Source organism: Aricia agestis, chromosome 8 (genome assembly GCF_905147365.1).
Source record: "Aricia agestis chromosome 8, ilAriAges1.1, whole genome shotgun sequence".
Classification (NCBI taxonomy): Eukaryota; Metazoa; Arthropoda; class Insecta; order Lepidoptera; family Lycaenidae; genus Aricia; species Aricia agestis.
Window position 1 is genome coordinate 10,570,373 of NC_056413.1, and position 19,768 is coordinate 10,590,140.

The 19,768-nt window shown below is 43.5% G+C and overlaps 1 protein-coding gene across 4 annotated transcripts in view; it reads left to right on the forward strand.

Moving 5' to 3' along the window:
- The window catches only part of LOC121729972 (regulating synaptic membrane exocytosis protein 2), a 40,795-nt gene that overhangs the window by 10,784 nt on the left and 10,243 nt on the right, over positions 1 to 19,768 (forward strand). Inside the window, exons 4-18 of one of the 4 annotated variants that reach the window (XM_042118746.1) lie at positions 1,069 to 1,592; positions 1,909 to 2,125; positions 2,290 to 2,442; positions 3,837 to 3,970; positions 5,573 to 5,818; positions 6,413 to 6,550; positions 7,255 to 7,413; positions 11,446 to 11,514; positions 12,741 to 12,840; positions 13,703 to 13,839; positions 15,797 to 15,908; positions 16,661 to 16,847; positions 18,900 to 19,030; positions 19,112 to 19,258; positions 19,345 to 19,489. In XM_042118746.1, the coding sequence (XP_041974680.1) occupies positions 1,069 to 1,592; positions 1,909 to 2,125; positions 2,290 to 2,442; positions 3,837 to 3,970; positions 5,573 to 5,818; positions 6,413 to 6,550; positions 7,255 to 7,413; positions 11,446 to 11,514; positions 12,741 to 12,840; positions 13,703 to 13,839; positions 15,797 to 15,908; positions 16,661 to 16,847; positions 18,900 to 19,030; positions 19,112 to 19,258; positions 19,345 to 19,489 (2,599 nt within the window). Of the gene's footprint in view, positions 1 to 1,068; positions 1,593 to 1,908; positions 2,126 to 2,289; positions 2,443 to 3,836; positions 3,971 to 5,572; positions 5,819 to 6,412; positions 6,551 to 7,254; positions 7,414 to 11,445; positions 11,515 to 12,740; positions 12,841 to 13,702; positions 13,840 to 15,796; positions 15,909 to 16,660; positions 16,848 to 17,522; positions 19,031 to 19,111; positions 19,259 to 19,344; positions 19,490 to 19,768 lie in introns of all 4 variants that reach the window. The other 3 variants (XM_042118742.1, XM_042118744.1, XM_042118743.1) reach the window with 3 other exon arrangements.

The window sequence follows — 19,768 nt, forward strand, 5'->3', positions numbered from 1 at the left end:
GCGCCAAGCGATATTAGATGACAAAATGAAAAAGTTCTTATCGGTGAGAGGGCGATACGGGAACGTTGTAAACTGTGCTGATATTAGATGTTTCAGTTTTGTTGATGTTCGTTCACCGTTTGTAACGATACTTCTCGGTCGTCCAACGATCGCTGCTATTTTTATTAGATCTCTATCTTTCTTCGTAATGTTTTTTCGAGACGTGTCTTCATCACACAGTATATGAAACAGGTAGACGTACATGTTTCATATACGTACAAATCTTTGCCATGTTCGATTTATTAGAATGCTTTGTATAACATTGTACGTCTATCTTCCTATTGCTTGAACCATGTCATTTACATCACAAAAAAATACAATGTTTTATCTACTTTTTTTACGTCCGTGGTTTTATCTTTAAATTTCGTTTTCATATAACTCGAGTATATACCTTGTAAATGCTTATTTATATTATTGTGCGGTAAATCACTTAAACCCTAATTTAAATTAAATTCTATTTATATATTTCCATTCTTTTGTATTATTTTCTACACTATTCTACTGTGTCTTACCTAACAGTTATTTTATTTTACTGTTGAATGTGCTGTATATATCTACATCGATGGCTTTTATCTTACTTTACTAACAGTTTTTAAAAAACAAAAATAATAATCATAATCTACATTAAATACTATATGGTTCAAGCAAAGCATGATTGGCGAAAGAACTGTAACATACTTGGTTGATGGATTTATTTTAGTTTATGGCCGTGTATGTTTTGATGATTGTTGTTAAATGTTTGACTTGGATAAATAATTGTCACACGTTCTCTTCGCTTGTGCGTGATCACCGCTTCAAATGCGATTCCTTTATTTAAAAAATATAAAGACATTACTGCGTCCTCGGTGTAGTCGGTGTTGGAATAGAACGTTAGCCCGAGCGCGGTCACTGCGTCATCGCGTCGTCGTAGCTGAGGTCGGTCCGGGCGGGGGCGGGGCCGGGGGGCGGGGCGCCAGCGGGCGCGCTAGTCGCGGACGGCGCCGGTCGGGGCGAGCCGACTCCTCGCTATTGATACAATGTCATCCGTAGGCCTCGAGGCGTGCGCGTCGCTCCGGAACCCGCACCTGAGCAGCACCAGCGTGGCTGCCAATAACTATTACAATTTGACTAATCATTCGCCGGTGTCGTACTTGCCGGAGATCCGCGGGACGTTTGACGCCGCGCGGGCGCCGACCGGCGGTCGGAGCTTCGACTCGGTGACAGAGTGCCGGTGGCGCGCGCGCGACGACAGCGAGGGCTCGTACCTGCGGCCATACGCGCCGGACGAGGCTCGCGCCGACCGCGCCGTCTACAAGAGCGCCTACCTGTGGGAGGACTCGGCCGACAGTAGACGCTTCACCGAGAGGAGAAAAAAGACGGTGCGCTTCGACGGCCACGAGGGCGCCGCCACCTTCCCGCGGGGCGGGCGCGACGCGGCGCCCCACGACTGGGCCTCGCTGCGCTGGGAGTCCGAGAGGCAGACCAGCCAGGACTCCGCCACCAAAGACTCGGGCATCGATACTTCTAGCACTTTCACTTCCAGCGAGGATTCGAACAGGGGCGACTGCCCTAAGGTACAATATAATATGACCTCGGTCAATTTTTATACGTATACATATATGCATTTATTATATGGCTGGCGCTGTAGAGGACCGTAGTTCGGGAAGGAGGGGATCGGCCCCGATCGAATCGACGAGGCTCCGGGCGACTTCGGGCGATGTAAAGTTGCGACCGAACCGTTTATTGTGTTTTGCTATGGCATGATTGCATTGGCCGGCATGCGTCTCGTAGGAACTGATGTGCACTTTCGTACTCGCGACACGCCTCTCGCCAGACTAGCTGTCGGTCGTCCCCCGTAGTCACGTACCTAACGTGTGGCATTGCTGGCAGTTCCCGCTGAGCTGGCAAGTGTCGGCGGACGGCACGCGCATGGTGGGTCACATGGTGCTTCGGAAGAGCGTGGTGGAGGGGAGCTCCCACTCCTCGGCGGCCATCCTCGGCCTGAAGGTGGTGGGAGGGAAAATTTTACCCGACGGCTCGAGGGGAGCCATCGTCGAGAAAGTCAAGAAGGGATCAATCGCTGACTTAGAGGGGCAGCTCAAAATAGGCGAGTATTGACAGTTTATCCGGCGCCTTCTAAGTAGATGGTTATTCATAGGTCGTATTGACTAGCTTTGCATGCTTCGATAACCTTTCTCGTGTCATATCTTTTGCCAAACACTAATATGCACAGATCATGAGCAGCGGCAATAACAGAACCTTAACTGTTAGGTGACGAGGTGGTACAGTGGAACGGCGTGCCGCTGGCGGGGCGCAGCGCGGACGAGGTGGCGCTGGTGGTGGCCAACAGTAAACACGACTCGCACGTCGAGCTCGTAGTGTCACGTCCGCTGCTGCGCACCGCACCGTGGCGACCTCATAAAGGTATATATTTTGTATTGTTTGGAAAAGCATTGATTCTGTTTTGTCTTTTATGTTTTTTTAAAAGTCCCATACCTACCTAACGGGCCACCCTTACAGGGTATGATTTTGAGGTCATAATCAGGTCACCACTTTTGTGAAAATGGTACGAAATTGGAGTGAAACCTAATACAACAGAACAAAAATTTCGAAAATCGGTTCACAAACGGCGGAGTAATCGTTGAACATACAAAAATAAAAAAATAAAAATATATATCCACTGCCGAACATATAACCTCCTCGTTTTTTGAAAGTCGGTTAAAAAGTACCCAGTAGTCGATTCTCAGACCTACTGAATATGCATATAAAATTTGGTAAAAATCAGTAAAGCCGTTTCGGAGGAGTACGATGACTAACATTGTGACACGAGAATTTTATAATATAAGATTATATAATTGGAATCTCGGAATCGGCTCCAAGGATTTTCATGAAATTTAGTATATAGGGGTTTCGGGGGCGATAAATCGATCTAGCTACGAATCATTTTTAGAAACTGTCATTTTATTCGTGTTTTATCGAATACCGATTACCGAGCAAAGCTCGGTCAAATAGCTAGTAGCTACTTATACAAGGACTCCATGGTGTCTCATTGATCTGAATTGTTAAATAGCGACAGATATACATTATTTTTATTTTTGCTGAAACTTGCAACCAATTGAAGAGCACCAAACAGCGTAACAAATACCATAACTATAATCTTAATAACGAGGCACACAATCTCAAACAAATTTGACATTTTACATGAAATTTTCTGCCTGTATACGCCGTTGGGGCTTTAGTAGTGTTAATTTTAACCATTGACATAAGAAACTGTTTAAAAATAACATAATTTGTACCATCGAGGAATTGATTCCTACATCCTAGGCAGTTGACAGATGAACGTCGTTTGGTCGGGTCATGTCAATGTTTTTTTTTTATGAAATAAGGGGGCAAACGAACAAACGGTTCACCTGATGGAAAGCAACTTCCGTCGTCCATGGACACTCGCAACATCAGAAGAGCTGCAGGTGCGTTGCCGACCTTTTAAGAGGGAATAGGGTAATAGGGGAGGGTAGGGATGGGAAGGAAAGGGAATAGGATAGGGTAGGGAAGGGAATAGGGTAGGGGATTGGGCCTCCGGTAAACTCACTCACTCGGCGAAACACAGCGCAAGCGCTGTTTCACGCCGGTTTCCTGTGAGAACGTGGTATTTCTCCGGTCGAGCCGGCCCATTCGTGCCGAAGCATGGCTCTCCCACGTTAAAGTAACGTTAATTACATGGCTGGGTTGATGTAACGCGACCAACTACGTAGGCGGTAGGTCCCCCATCTGCCTATGAATCGATAATTCCATGGTACAACACTGAACAATTTGTCCAGAAGTTTACACGGAGATAATGGGTGGGGCGGAGAAGCCGAGCGTGCTGGTGACGTCGCCGGGCTCGCCCGACGTGCACGCGCGACGCCGCTCCGCCCGACACTCCCACAACGCCAGCGTCGCTGGACGCATACAGGTTAGTCCTTTATTATATTGGGATATTTTTAGGGTTCCGTACCCAAAGGGACCCTATTACTGAGACTTCGTTGTTGTTGTATGGGAGCCTCCCTTAAATATTTCTTTTATTTTGTTTTTAGTATTTGTTGTTATAGCGGCAACAGTTCTTGTGTTACAGCCTGGAGACATTCAGACGGACAGACGGACAGATATCGAAGTCTTAGTAATAGGGTCCCTTTTTTACCCTTTGGGTACGGAACCCTAAAATGACATTTCGATGCGATGCGATGCGAATTCGTAGTTTTGTGTGGGAGCCCTTACAATGTATACAGGATGTAACAAAAACAAGTGATAATACTTTAGGGTGTGTACGTGTTCTTTGTAGAGAGTTCACTGTGAAAGTAGCAGTGCTGAAAGACCAACATTTTTTTTCACTTTTGTATGGGGAAACTCGTGACGCTCGGGCCCTTGCCCATACAAAAGTGAAAAAAATGTTCGTCTTTCAGAGCTGCTACTTTCACAGTGAACTCTCTACAAGGAACATGTACACACCCTAAAGTATTATCACTAGTTTTTGTTACACAATGTATATGTGTCTCTTATAATTTATAGAGTTCACTGTGAAAGTAGCAGCGATGTTAAGTTACTTTTCACTTCTGTGTCTCTACGAAAAATTTCCCAACGTAATGAATTTGCCCATAAAATAATTTAAAAAGTAACTATTTCAGCGCTGCTACCTTTATAGTACAGTCTTTATTTAAGGGACACATTCACGCCCTGAAATATTATAACTTAGTTTGGTTACACCACAGACATATATCAAAATAGATACAGCATGTCACTCCATTTGTATAAAATCTAGCGTGCCACTTTTTTCCTACCTACTGTGACGTACCGATGATACGAAACGTGTCCATTATCTAGGCCAAGGTTTCTATTTGAATTTCTACAGCTACATTTAGGCATTTTTAAAATTCCGATTGATGTCCGATTCCGATAGCAGTCTTAAGAACAAACTTTCGAAAGACGAGCATTGCTTGTCACTTGGGAACGCAATATAGCACGCGAAGTACATACACATGCGGTTTCTATCTTGATCTATGTCTGTGGGTTACACCTTGTATAATTTGAGCAGTCTGGTCCAAAAAACGGACATCTTCGTCTGAAGTTGTTCGTTGTAGCACTATTACGAAGTCGCCTACGAGTATACCCTGCACCGCTACAAATGTACTAAACTTACTATGTGGCATCGCTACTTTCTCTGCACAAAAATATAAAGCTACTATATTCGTAGGCTATATAGCGACTATATTTGTATAATTTTTATACCTTACTATTACATCAGAATTGTAAAAAAAATGGAAAAGAATAAAAATTATACTTTATTACTGCTTGGTTCGTGATACAACAGATGAAAACTTTTGAATAAAGCAATTCATCGTCATCATTTGTCATCATCACAATCATCAAAACATTAACATATATTTAACGTATCATTGTGAGGACTCTCATTTTATAAAATAAATATTATCTGTCAGCTACCAACAAACAAACAAAAAAAACAAACACACATGTACCACTACAACTTCTGCTGACTTCGAACGTGTCAATTTTGTCGTAGCTGAAAGTATATTTCGACGTTGCGGCGCTCCAGCTACTGGTGACAGTTGTATCGGCGACGGGGCTGACCCCCCGCGCCGACGGCTCCCCCCGCTGCCCTTACGCCAAGATATTCCTTCTGCCAGACAAGAGCGAGAAAAGCAAGCGTCGCACCAAGACGCTGGCTAACACGCTCGAGCCACGCTGGAACCAGACGTTCGTGTACTGCGGTATACGCATCGCGGATATCAAGAAACGAACGTTAGAGGTAAAAGAAGTTTTTAAAGTGACTTAACCGAAAAAAAGTTATTTAGCCTTGAGAAGAAAAAGAACGCTATCAATAATTGCTTTCGTATATTTTTATGATGCAAAGTTGATTGAGATTCATACTTTTTTACTCCCGAAAACAGAGGCACAAAAGCTGATGTGATCAAACGTATTCTTATGTATGATTATTAATTCGTTATCATCAGATTGACCATGTAGTATTTCTTTAAATTTTTAATCTTTCTTTCATAAAGTTTATTTTAATAAATACAATATTGTATATAGGTATAGTTTAAAAACGCGCCGCGCCACCACGCATGTACGAGTATGTGCGCTTTTTTTATCTTTCTTTTTATTAAGGGCCTGTTCCAACACTTCCTGATAAAATGCCGGATAGGCTATCCACAACTTTTTTGACAGATTCTCCATACTTTATCTGTCAAGTTAAGTTGTGGATAGACTATCCGGCACTTATCAGGAAGTGATGAAACAGGCCTTAAGTAGCCTATCCAGCACTTACAAGGTAATGGTGAAACAGGCCCTGAGTATTTTAGTTTTAGAAACTTATTTTTCATTACTCTTTTTTTTGTCTTAGGTGACAGTGTGGGACCTCAATAGATATGGGCCAAACGACTTCTTGGGTGAAGTGCTTCTGGACCTAGACAATGTGGTGATGAACCACGAACCGAACTGGTACCTGCTGAAACCTCATGAAGACATCGCGAGCTATAGAGTAAGTAAATTTCTGTACGCTAATATTGTGTAAGCAACAGTTTGAAAGCGTGTATGTTACTTGACGCAAAAACTACTGAAAGGCTTTTGATCTTTGGCATGTTAGTTATTTGCTACTTATTTACCAAATAAATAATAAAAAAGGACAGCGGAGCTGGGAGGGTAAAAACTAGTCAACCATGTTTTTAATCACCCAACTTCGAAAAGTTTATGGTTGTTATATAACACACATGTGTATAATAATATATGAAAAATGTTTGTACAATTTTTTTAAAGATTATCATGAATTTATGATTGTTTGTTATAAGCACATACTTATTTACACAATAATTTACACACATACTTATTTACCAAATAAATAATAAAAAAGGACAGCGGAGCTGGGAGGGTAAAAACTAGTCAACCATGTTTTTAATCACCCAACTTCGAAAAGTTTATGGTTGTTATATAACACACATGTGTATAATAATATATGAAAAATGTTTGTACAATTTTTTTAAAGATTATCATGAATTTATGATTGTTTGTTATAAGCACAGAGTATCAAAAGAGGAAAATATAGTTAACTATACAATATCACAAATTTGTTCTAGTCTAGACGTACAAGGTTGATATTCATACAGTTTATTTTACTGATAGCGACTGACCCAACGATCACACCAACTAGCGATATCGTCGACGATTAATCGTACCGACATTATGCAGAGGTACCGCGACGACGAGATCGACGGGGAGCACCTGTCCCCGCCGTCGACGTCGACATCCCGCCTGTCGGACTCCGACACGCCCAGCGAGTGTGATCTCCGCCGACACCACTCGCTGTCCAGCCTCGCCTCCAGCTCCAGCCCCCCGCCCCCGCACGAGGTGAGTCTTATTACTGTAGTAATAAGATACATTATTGCACTGTAAAGTAGCGACACGCCCAGCGAGTGTGACCTCCGACGACACCACTCGCTGTCCGGCCTCGCCTCCAGCTCCAGCCCGCCGCCGCACGCACGAGGTGAATCTTATTATTGTAATAATAAGATACATTATTGCACTGTAAAGTAGCGACACGCCCAGCGAGTGTGACCTCCGCCGACACCACTCGCTGTCCAGCCTCGCCTCCAGCTCCAGCCCCCCGCCGCCGCACGAGGTGAGTCTTATTACTGTAGTAATAAGATACATTATTGCACTGTAAAGTAGCGACACGCCCAGCAAGTGTGACCTCCGCCGACACCACTCGCTGTCCAGCCTCGCCTCCAGCTCCAGCCCCCCGCCGCCGCACGCAGGTGAGTCTTATTACTGTAGTAATAAGATACATTATTGCACTGTAAAGTAGCGACACGCCCAGCAAGTGTGACCTCCGCCGACACCACTCGCTGTCCAGCCTCGCCTCCAGCTCCAGCCCCCCGCCGCCGCACGAGGTGAGTCTTATTACTGTAGTAATAAGATACATTATTGCACTGTAAAGTAGCGACACGCCCAGCGAGTGTGACCTCCGACGACACCACTCGCTGTCCGGCCTCGCCTCCAGCTCCAGCCCGCCGCCGCACGCACGAGGTGAATCTTATTACTGTAATAATAAGATACATTATTGCACTGTAAAGTAGCGACACGCCCAGCGAGTGTGACCTCCGCCGACACCACTCGCTGTCCAGCCTCGCCTCCAGCCCCCCGCCGCCGCACGAGGTGAGTCTTATTACTGTAGTAATAAGATACATTATTGCACTGTAAAGTAGCGACACGCCCAGCAAGTGTGACCTCCGCCGACACCACTCGCTGTCCAGCCTCGCCTCCAGCTCCAGCCCCCCGCCGCCGCACGCAGGTGAGTCTTATTACTATAGCAATAAGGTACATTATCGCACTGTAAAGTAGCGACACGCCCAGCGAGTGTGACCTCCGACGACACCACTCGCTGTCCGGCCTCGCCTCCAGCTCCAGCCCGCCGCCGCACGCACGAGGTGAATCTTATTACTGTAATAATAAGATACATTATTGCACTGTAAAGTAGCGACACGTCCAGCGAGTGTGACCTCCGCCGACACCACTCGCTGTCCAGCCTCGCCTCCAGCTCCAGCCCCCCGCCGCCGCACGAGGTGAGTCTTATTACTGTAGTAATAAGATACATTATTGCACTGTAAAGTAGCGACACGCCCAGCAAGTGTGACCTCCGCCGACACCACTCGCTGTCCAGCCTCGCCTCCAGCTCCAGCCCCCCGCCGCCGCACGCAGGTGAGTCTTATTACTGTAGTAATAAGATACATTATTGCACTGTAAAGTAGCGACACGCCCAGCAAGTGTGACCTCCGCCGACACCACTCGCTGTCCAGCCTCGCCTCCAGCTCCAGCCCCCCGCCGCCGCACGAGGTGAGTCTTATTACTGTAGTAATAAGATACATTATTGCACTGTAAAGTAGCGACACGCCCAGCGAGTGTGACCTCCGACGACACCACTCGCTGTCCGGCCTCGCCTCCAGCTCCAGCCCGCCGCCGCACGCACGAGGTGAATCTTATTACTGTAATAATAAGATACATTATTGCACTGTAAAGTAGCGACACGCCCAGCGAGTGTGACCTCCGCCGACACCACTCGCTGTCCAGCCTCGCCTCCAGCCCCCCGCCGCCGCACGAGGTGAGTCTTATTACTGTAGTAATAAGATACATTATTGCACTGTAAAGTAGCGACACGCCCAGCAAGTGTGACCTCCGCCGACACCACTCGCTGTCCAGCCTCGCCTCCAGCTCCAGCCCCCCGCCGCCGCACGCAGGTGAGTCTTATTACTATAGCAATAAGGTACATTATCGCACTGTAAAGTAGCGACACGCCCAGCGAGTGTGACCTCCGACGACACCACTCGCTGTCCGGCCTCGCCTCCAGCTCCAGCCCGCCGCCGCACGCAGGTGAGTCTTATTACTATATCAATAAGGTACTTTCAAAGAAGTTGATTCATAGACTGCGGACCTATGTAATTTGGTCGCGATATGTCAAATCCAGCAAAAAGATCACAAAAAACATTGAATTGATTCGACCAAAATATGACGTAGGTGCGTCAACTACCTATGAATAAATTTCTTCGGTGGTACATTATTGCACGGTAAAGTACACGCCCAGCGAGTGCGACCTCTGACGACTCTACTAATTGCTGTCCAACCTGCCACCTAGATCTATTCTTTGTAAAATAATTAAAATCAATAAGAAACAGAGTATTATATCAGCCTGTAACGACACGACAAATTACATGCCTTTAATTATCAATAAAAAAAAATTAATAAGTTTTTTGTTATAAATATTATACGTATTTATGCAATAATATGAATAATTTTAATATTATACATATAATTATAATATAACTAATAATCTAATTTTAAATGTTAAATCGACGCTACGTCTGGTCACCGCAATATTGGCGTAGACCCCGTGTAGACTAAATGTAGGTCTCGCGTAGACCTCGCGTAGACGTCGCGTAGACCTCGCGAAGACGTCGCGTAGACCTCGCGAAGACGTCGCGTAGATCATTGGTAGACTTTGCGTATACCCTGTGTAAGCCAGTCGTAGAACTAGCGTCGACACCGCGTAGACCTCGCGTAGACTCCGCGTAGAACAATCGTAGACACTGCGTAGACCTCGCGTAGACACCGCGTAGAACAATCGTAGACAACGCGTAGAACAATCGTAGACACTGTGTAGATCTCGTGTAGAATCCGCGTAGACCTTGCGTAGCACCTCGTAGAGACAGCGTAGATCTCGCGTAGACTCCGCGTAGAACAATCGTAGACACCGCGTAGATCTCGTGTAGGATCCGCGTAGACCTTGCGTAGCACCTCGTAGAGACCGCGTAGATCTCGCGTAGACTCCGCGTAGAACAATCGTAGACACCGCGTAGATCTCGTGTAGGATCCGCGTAGACCTTGCGTAGCACCTCGTAGAGACCGCGTAGATCTCGCGTAGACTCCGCGTAGAACAATCGTAGACACCGCGTAGATCTTGTGTAGGATCCGCGTAGACCTTGCGTAGCACCTCGTAGAGACCGCGTAGATCTCGCGTAGACTCCGCGTAGAACAATCGTAGACACCGCGTAGATCTCGTGTAGGATCCGCGTAGACCTTGCGTAGCACCTCGTAGAGACCGCGTAGATCTCGCGTAGACTCCGCGTAGAACAATCGTAGACACCGCGTAGATTTCGTGTAATATCCGCGTAGACCCTGCGTAGCACCTCGTAGAGACCGCGTAGACTCTAGACGTAGACATAGCGTCCAAAATCAAGCAAATAAATGCCCATAAATCTTATACCTAATAAAAACTAGGCCTTTACATCCGTTGTGGATGATTTATACAGTATTTTTCAGAGCGAAGTAACCACTCCTTAAATACTGTAAGCGCCTGGGACAAGATTTTTAAATGTTCATATATGTATGCAAGCGCATACTGCATTCTCGGCCTAGTCCAGAGGAAAGAACTAGTCTATACGTCTGGGACCAACTATGTGCGGGTTTCCTCACGATGTTGTCCTTCACCGTACGAACGTCCGTATTATGTACTTATCAGAAAATGACTCATAGATATACCTCCACCGAGGTTCGAACCTGCACCCTCTATAAGGAGTGCGAACCGAAGGTCTACCCATTAGGCCACGGACGCTCTATACCTAATAATCGAATACGTAAAGGTGCCCATACACGGGACAATTTGTCGTTTCGATCGATCGTCAAGAAAATCGTCTAATCGATCTTTTGAACGTAAAATCGTTTGCGATATTGCTACACACGTACAATCTGTCGTTCGATTTAAACATCGAGGAGATAAATCGTTACGATAATTGTCCCGTGTATGGCCACCTTAATAATATTGGGTATTTTTCTCAGTTTAGTCCATCCCTCACAGTGCGTGTACACTACAGGTGTTATTGTCCGTAGATCGACGGTCGGCGGCGCGACATGTCGCCCGCGGGCCGCGTGCGCTCCGTCGGCACGGGCAGAGATCGGGTGAGATTTTTTTATCTTATTTAGTTTCTATAGTCTATACGCGTTAAAATAGTGAATGTCAATTAATAACACATAAATGCCGTAACGGCTTAATTTGTTACTGTAAAGACGACTTTTTCGTTATTGATCAGTTTTAAACGTATTTAACTGTCTTCTTGAGGCGAGTATGCTATAGTTTATACGTTTACTTAATAGTATTATCAAGAACACAAATTATACACATAATGCTTCGGACTATCAATTTCTTAATCTTACTAATACCAATAGGAGGCCAGCTACAGAGCCAATCAATGAACAACCTGCCTATTTTGTGTCGACGAGTGCTCATTAAAAATATTGCTCGCTGTTCAATCTAATAATCTGCATTGTATTTTTTTTAAATCCAAGTATATTTAAAGCAGTGTCACGTAATCACTTTTAAACACGAGATCTAATTATTTTTGGTGTGTCACCGCTTATCGCTAACGATCTGCGTGAAATAGGTTCTTTGACGGTGACAATTGAAGATTGTATCGTCGCTTCGAAAACTCGATAAGAGAATGACCCGTCGAAATAATAATTAACTCGGCAAGCTTTTGTGTCGTTTTTTATCGAGGTTATCGATCCTTCTGTTAATTCTGTTTGGTACTGTTTGTTTTTGACTGGAAGTTATTTCATGGGTTTCAATATGAACCTTTAAAACCTAACATTTGTTATATAACTATTTTGTTTAATAATGTATCTTATATATTAAATTTAATCTGAAAGATACTGGCCTAAATAGTGTACACACATCTTTAAACTCTGTGTGTTGCAATAGTGTGTGAGCCCTCCCTAAAAGCGTTTTTGAAGTCATACAGATTTGGTTAAGCACATTAATTCTGGAGCAATTTCATATTATGACATCATATATTATTCATTGTGAATTGGCATTAGGTATCTTCGTGTGTAACTAAATCTCCATGACTAAAAACTACGAGAGTAAAGGCAGATTTACATCAAGTCAGTAACTGACGTCAGTCCCAGTGGACTGACGTGTCAGTGCTGACCTGGCACTGCTATAGTGTGAAGGAATATTTACATTGAGACAGTTGCTGTCGTCAGTGTAATATGCTGACTTGAAATCATGTGAATTGATTTCATGTCAGCACAGTACTCTAGGCCAGTGCCAGGTCAGCACTGACACGGCAGTGGACTAACGTCAGTTACTGACTCAATGTAAATCGGTATTAACGCTGTTTGTGCAGAGCGGGTACGTGGCGCGGTCCCAGTCCGCGGCGGGCGGGCGCAGCGCCTCCCCGCGTCGCTCGCTGTCGCCGCCCGCCGCTGCCGTCGCCAGATACGCAGGTCACCACCACACCATCCCACAGATTACATTCATACATACAACACTATGCAGTTACTCACAAAGCTCTATACTAAGGTAGCAGCCGCGTTGCTGCCTTAGTATAGGCGCTGTAGGACTCTTGTTCATTGTGGTGCTGATTAAAATTAATTCAGTCGTGCATGCGGTGTCGGCTACTAAATAAACCGCTGTCGTTTTCGTCATAGATCCTAAATGAGCAGTGGTCCTTACAATAACAACGTGACCTTATCTTTTTACTTTACATAATTATTTCGTTTAATATACAAGTAAAAAGATAGGATTACTACCTAACACTAGACAATATCACTATGGAAATGTTTCTATTGAGTCATTTGAATGTTTTTTATACTTTGGACTTATCTTTCCTCGATGGCCTTACACTTTCAACGGCGTTGAAGGTGTAACTGCACGTTTACACGACGGTCTCTGTTCATTGTTATCCGGCATCGTAATGAGCGGGCCCGGCGGACGGCCCAGGACTAGAAGTGGGCCACGGATGGGCCGGTAACTGGACCTCGGGCCGGTATGTGGACCCCGGGCCCGACCCCGCACGGAACACGTCGCCGCGACACTCTTGCGATCATCACCACTCTACTGCCACCGACTGTTATACCCTCCTGGCATTTTTGTTTCACGCATCTTCCGCCCTCTCCTCTACCTCTGAGCACGCTAATCACTTATCGCATTTACATCGTAGGTTCGGGTCGCTGTCTTTATGCATGTGGATTCGCTATTGTGGTGACGTGGTAGTTTAATGTTTTCTTCTTGTGTGGATATATTGGAGGTTGGTTAGTGCGTGGTGGACTAAAACGTCAAAGAAGCAGCGTTGGTTGACGGTTACAGTGGGCGGGGAGCGGGGTGCGGGGGAGGCGGCGCGGCTGCCGACGCACGCGTACGCGCCGCGCTTCCAGTCGCGCTCCGCCACCGCCACGCCCACCACGAGCCCCAAGAAGCGCCAGCTGCCCCAGATACCGCATCAGGTACGTGCCCATCGTATGCTTTAAAAAAAAAGTACTATTGAAGAAAATTGTTGATACGTATATGGCGGACCTAAGTTATTTGGTCGAGTTATGCCAATTCGATGTTAACCGTGATCTGTTGGCTGGGTTTGACTTTTTTTTTTTTTATGAAAGAAGGGGGCAAACGAGCAAACGGGTCACCTGATGGAAAGCAACTTCCGTCGCCCATGGACACTCGCAGCATCAGAAGAGCTGCAGGTGCGTTGCCGGCCTTTTAAGAGAGAATAGGGTAGTAGGGGAGGGTAGGGAAGGGAAGGGAATAGGGTAGGGTATTGGGCCTCCGGTAAACTCACTCACTCGGCGAAACACAGCGCAAGCGCTGTTTCACGCCGGTTTTCTGTGAGAACGTGGTATTTCTCCGGTCGAGCCGGCCCATTCGTGCCGAAGTATGGCTCTCCCACGTATAAAACTTTGATACAACGCGACCACATTTAGGTCCACCATCTGCTTACGAATCAACTTCTCTTATAGTACATATTAATACATTTGGTGTAACAAAACTAAGTGATAATACTTTAGTTTGTGTACGGGTCCCGTATATAGCGTTCGCTGTGAAAGTAGCAGCGCTCAAAGAGTAACTATTTTTTTCACTTTTGTATAGGAATGTCATGACGCGCGGGCGCTTGCCCATACAAATCACAAAAAATGTTTGCTCTTTCAGCGCTGCTACTATCACAGTGAACTCTATAAAAGGAACACATACACACCCTAAAGTATTATCACTTAGTTTTGTAATTTGTTACACCCTCTATATGTGGGGAGTTGCATTTCGAATTAAGTAATTGAAAGTAATTTAAATGGACTGTTTATTCTGATGTTGCACTTAATTGCTATTTGTGTTGCAATATTCAATTTCGAGGCCTTCATGGTCATTTGATATTTAAAGTATCAAGGTGAAAGTAGCAGCGCTGAAAGACCAAATTTTTTTTTCACTTTTGTGGGTACAAGGGCCCGAGCGTCACGAGTTTCCCCATACAAAAGTGAAAAAAAATTTTGGTCTTTCAGCGCTGCTACTTTCACAGTGGACTCTCTACAAGGAACACGCACACACCCTAAATTATTATCACTTTTTTTAGTTACACCCTGTATAAATGACTCATTGTTCTTTGAATACAGTCAGCGTTTTGATGCGTCACTTGGAGAGAATGATACAAAAGATGAAAACTGTCTAATACGAAATTAATGTCTTTAGATAAAATAGTAAACCTTACTGGCAGTACAAGCAAGAAAATTTGCTCTACATTAATTATTTGATTAATAGCAGGAAATAATAAATAAAAATTTTAATCGTGTGATTTATAGCATTGTTTGAAATCACATAAAGCCGGGCAAAGAGAAAGATAATCACAATTGGCAAATACTCCAGCAGTTTTTAGCCAAAAAAGTAAACGGCCAAGTAATATACATATTTGTAGCTTCAGTGACCCCGACCCTTTGGCGGACCGCCGAGGTTGCGCAGTACGGGGCTCCATACCATAGATGATGCATAACAATACAGTGTGTTCATGTTCACCGCTCTTGTAGGTCCATTGTTCGTGCAATATTTAGAACGTTCTAGTCCAATCTAGTCAGTTTTAATTAACAATTTTGTTGCAAAGTTCTCAATTTAAAAGTTTATAATTGAAGTGATGTACAGAAATAGAAGTGATACTTGGCGTCCCGAGGAGATGTACCCACCACATTATCAAACAAGAGTATGCAGAGGATTGTTTTCTTGATTTCGTTTCGATTCATTTTGATATAAAATCATATTCATTCAAATTGATATTCTATTGTATTTCTTTATTGCGTGTGTAGCCGGTATTTACGTTGATAACATTGCAGACGTCAACGCTTTGTTTACGTTTAGATCAAAATGGATCGGAACGGATATTATTAGCTTTGGAGATTTGTTTATTGACGTGTTCTTGTGGTTTAGCAAAGCACGCAGAGGACGATGCGCGCCCAAGTGTCGGCGGACCTTGAAGAACGTAAGTGGATCGCCCCGCACCACATTGGCGCCACACTCACCTACCGCAGCACGCCTCAAGGTCTATACATCATCCCCATGCTACATTTTACCGCCCCGATTACGGGAAACGCAATGACGTTTATTTTTTTTATTCGAAATGAGATGAATGCAATGAAATGTAAAGTTGTTGCGTTTTAATGGGTCCGCTTTTTTGAAAAATAAAACACATTTGAGATTAAGTTACTGAATATTGCTGGCAAATGATTAAGTTTGGGAAAATAATTTTGGTATTAATTTAGCTTGTAAAAATATTTTAGGAAAAAAAGTTTGGCTGTAGCGAAAGCAAGCTCGTAAATGGAGCATCATAAAAACACTTTCTACATTCCTACACTAAGCTGTAGTGGTAGTTACGTAGTGGAAATAGTTGTAGCTGTAATTAATTAATAATGAATAGAATACCCAGTTAGCACCAATTAATTTCAAATTTCAAATCTTAAGAAAACGAACACTAAGCTTTTAACTATAAAACAAAAACTAGAGAGTTACTGGAAACCTAATAAAACGCATGATGTGACTGGCTATTTCTCATAATTTGTCCCTCATATTTCATGTAAATTTATCAAACTATGATTGTTGTTTTGCATTTACTTAATACAAAATCCATTTGACAAAACTTATGTTTTGTAAACAAAAACATCCGTGCTTAATCATGTTAATAAATAACATTGCAATTGCAATGCAAGGCAACTTTCTTCAAAATTAGAAAATTAATCATAACTCATAGAACACAAGAAACTGTCGTAGTATTTTCAATCTGAGGTTATGCATCAGGTTGGGAGAGGCACTACGCGGGCCTGTCGGACTCCGAGCTAGCGGCCAGGGGCGGGGGCTGGGCCCCACGGCGAAGACTCTCCCCTGATGCCGCCGCAGGAGACTCCGATTTGGAATCCGTCGGTTCAGTCACTTCTAGCGCTTTCAGCACTCAATCCGAGAGACCACGACCTACGAGGATGCTAAGGTGACCATAACTGGATTCATAAAAGCACACATTCGTGTGTTAACCCACAAAAAATGTTTCAATAGAAACTCAGTTATCTGGCACAATTATACGGTTTTGGGACTATATTCGGACTGCCACCAAAAAAGTATCTCTTACTAATTCCTACTTTTTTCAATATACACATTGGATAAGTGTTTATTGATTTTAACAAATACATAGTATTAAGTACTACATATTATTATACAACGAACCTGATTACCCGGATTTTTGACCATCCGAATGCTTAACCAACAATTAGTCCGGTTAATCGAGTCTGTATTGAGTTATGAATGCAGTGTTGATCATATAGAACAAGAATGCATTCGTGACTCGATACCTTTGTGGGTTAACTCACAAATGATTAACAGCGTACAAAAATTCTATGTAAAAAGTTTACATATAAATTACACAAGGCATTATACAAGAACAGCGTCGACTCTACAATCTACATAGACCATTCACAGTTGGCAAGATCCCAAAACATGATAAATGGCAAATACCTTCTAAGTCGCAGTCATAACATAAATTAAGTGCATACGATGTTAAACTAAACGACGTTTTGGGTTTCAATTTATTACGTAAATATTAATTTCTAGTAAAGGGTAAACATAATCGAAAGGAAGAAGGTAAAATACTTATGTTGTACTTTTACAGCCGAATGGATACCTTTCCTTTGACCTACACGAAATCCCTTTACACATCAGCTTCTACACGTGCAAATGAGGAAACTAGTAGATTACATGCCAATTTGATAAGTAATGGGAGTTTTTTGACAAAAGCCGATGCAAACGAAGTGTATTCTACTAGTTACCCTCAAAATGTCCCAACGAAATGTACTAAAAACGTACAACCGCACCGTTCAGTAGATCGTAGCTACTCAACTCCATTCTACTCCACAATGAAACAAAATGGAGATCACAGTAAACGCTACTTTACCCCCGTAACTGACAAATACAATCATCATTACTTGAAACAGAAACTTAAAATGGATAAAAACAAATTACACGAATACAACAAGACATTGAGAAATTATTACACGAGAAAAATACTTCACAAACAATCGATAAGTTTGGTAGATGATCAAACAGATGTTCTACTGCAAAATCAAAGCCCTAAAGAAATTAGGCGCGCTAAATCGTTTCATATTGACAGTGTTGTAAAAACTGAAATCATCCCCTCAACGCACATAGCTGGTACTCCAGAACAAGACGAAAATGTTCATTATCATGGTTATGCTAGCGATGATAGCATCGCAGAAACGACTATCCTTGTAAATTCAGATAGTCACGACAAGAAAAAATATGATATAGAGAAAGATAATCTAATTAGTAACCAATATAATATGCAACCGAATTCGTGTAGTGATAGGAAAAAGAACTTATCACTCGAATTGAGGAGCAACTATAAAAATTATGAACATTTGTCCGATAGAGCAAATGAAATAATTAAGAATCATATGAATTCTGCTCATAGCTGCCATAAAAATAATAAAAATCATCACAATAATACACAAAAATACTACTATACACTGTCTCCTACCAAACGTAACCAATATTCAGAAAAAGTTAGTGAATCTAACCATCTCTATTTAACGAATGGCTCAGAAAATTGTTCGGATTCTACTAAAACACCGAATAAGCGTAATAAAAGACAAGGTAGTGTTACTATTGACGATGTTCCGACCATATGCGAATATTCCTTACCCCCTTCGTTAAGTTTTAGCTCGCTTTGCAAAGAATCTATGACGAATCTCATTAGAAAGGCTAGAAATAAATTTTACTATGTTACATCAATAGATCATATAGATAAAGAGTATTTTGGTACGATTGCTAATTCTGTGTCTCTTTCATCCCCGAACCTGAATTCGTCCCGCCGTGTTTATGATTCCAATGATCATACTGATTCTTCGGCACCTGCACGGAAAAAATCCACTGACATGGCGCAAACGAAACATGACGAAAATGGTGACGAAAACCAAACCGATGCTCCAAACAAACATCGACGAATGTCTTCGATCAAATCCAATCGCAGTAATGATTACGGAGGACGAGAAAATGGAAGAAATAACAACCAACAACAACCTCTGGAGCGACGCGAGTCCAGGAGGGGTCAATTCACTAGAAGTCTGAGCAATGCCGATGTGCCTCCTGATGAAAAAGCAGGTATGTCGCTTACCAGTCGGGGAATGTAATGACACTAAATTTTAACTTTGAAGTAACTAACACCCTTTCAAATTTTTAAAGATGGCAGTCTGAGCGACACTGCCCTGGGTGGTGCGAGCGAACTGGAGCCCACCAGCGACGACGCGCTACTCAAGGCGGAACCACGCGACTACTTCGGACCAGGCATGGGCAAAAAGAGTAATTCCACCTCCCAACTCTCCGCAACGGGTAAGCTGTAGTATATCCGAATGCTATCTTATGTCTGTATGGTATATTATTATCATTCCGCTAATGCTATATGCGACTATCGGCAGGGCGAAAAAGAAGGTTAGGGTTTGGTAAACGTGGAAAAAATTCGTTTACTGTCCAACGCAGCGAGGAAGTGGTCCCGGGGGAGATGAGAACTAATATCGGGGTCTCCCGAGCGTCGTCCGCCTCCAGCGAGAACGATGAGGACAGGTTGGCAGCGCTAGAGCTGACGACATTGACACAATAGTGCTTTAAAGACGGTAGACTCATTGAGCGGATGATCTCTCGCGGGATATGTGGGGACCTAATAGAGAACTGTCACTATAACCTAGATGTCAGAATAGCGTAGCATGATTAGCGTTCACCGATATAATGTGTGCAATGTTGCTTTGCAGACCTATTTATGTACAGCTTTAACTGGTTTAATGTAAATTTGGTCAGAGCGAGCGAGTACCTTAGTATTTCAAAGAAATGATAGAAAGTTTTCAC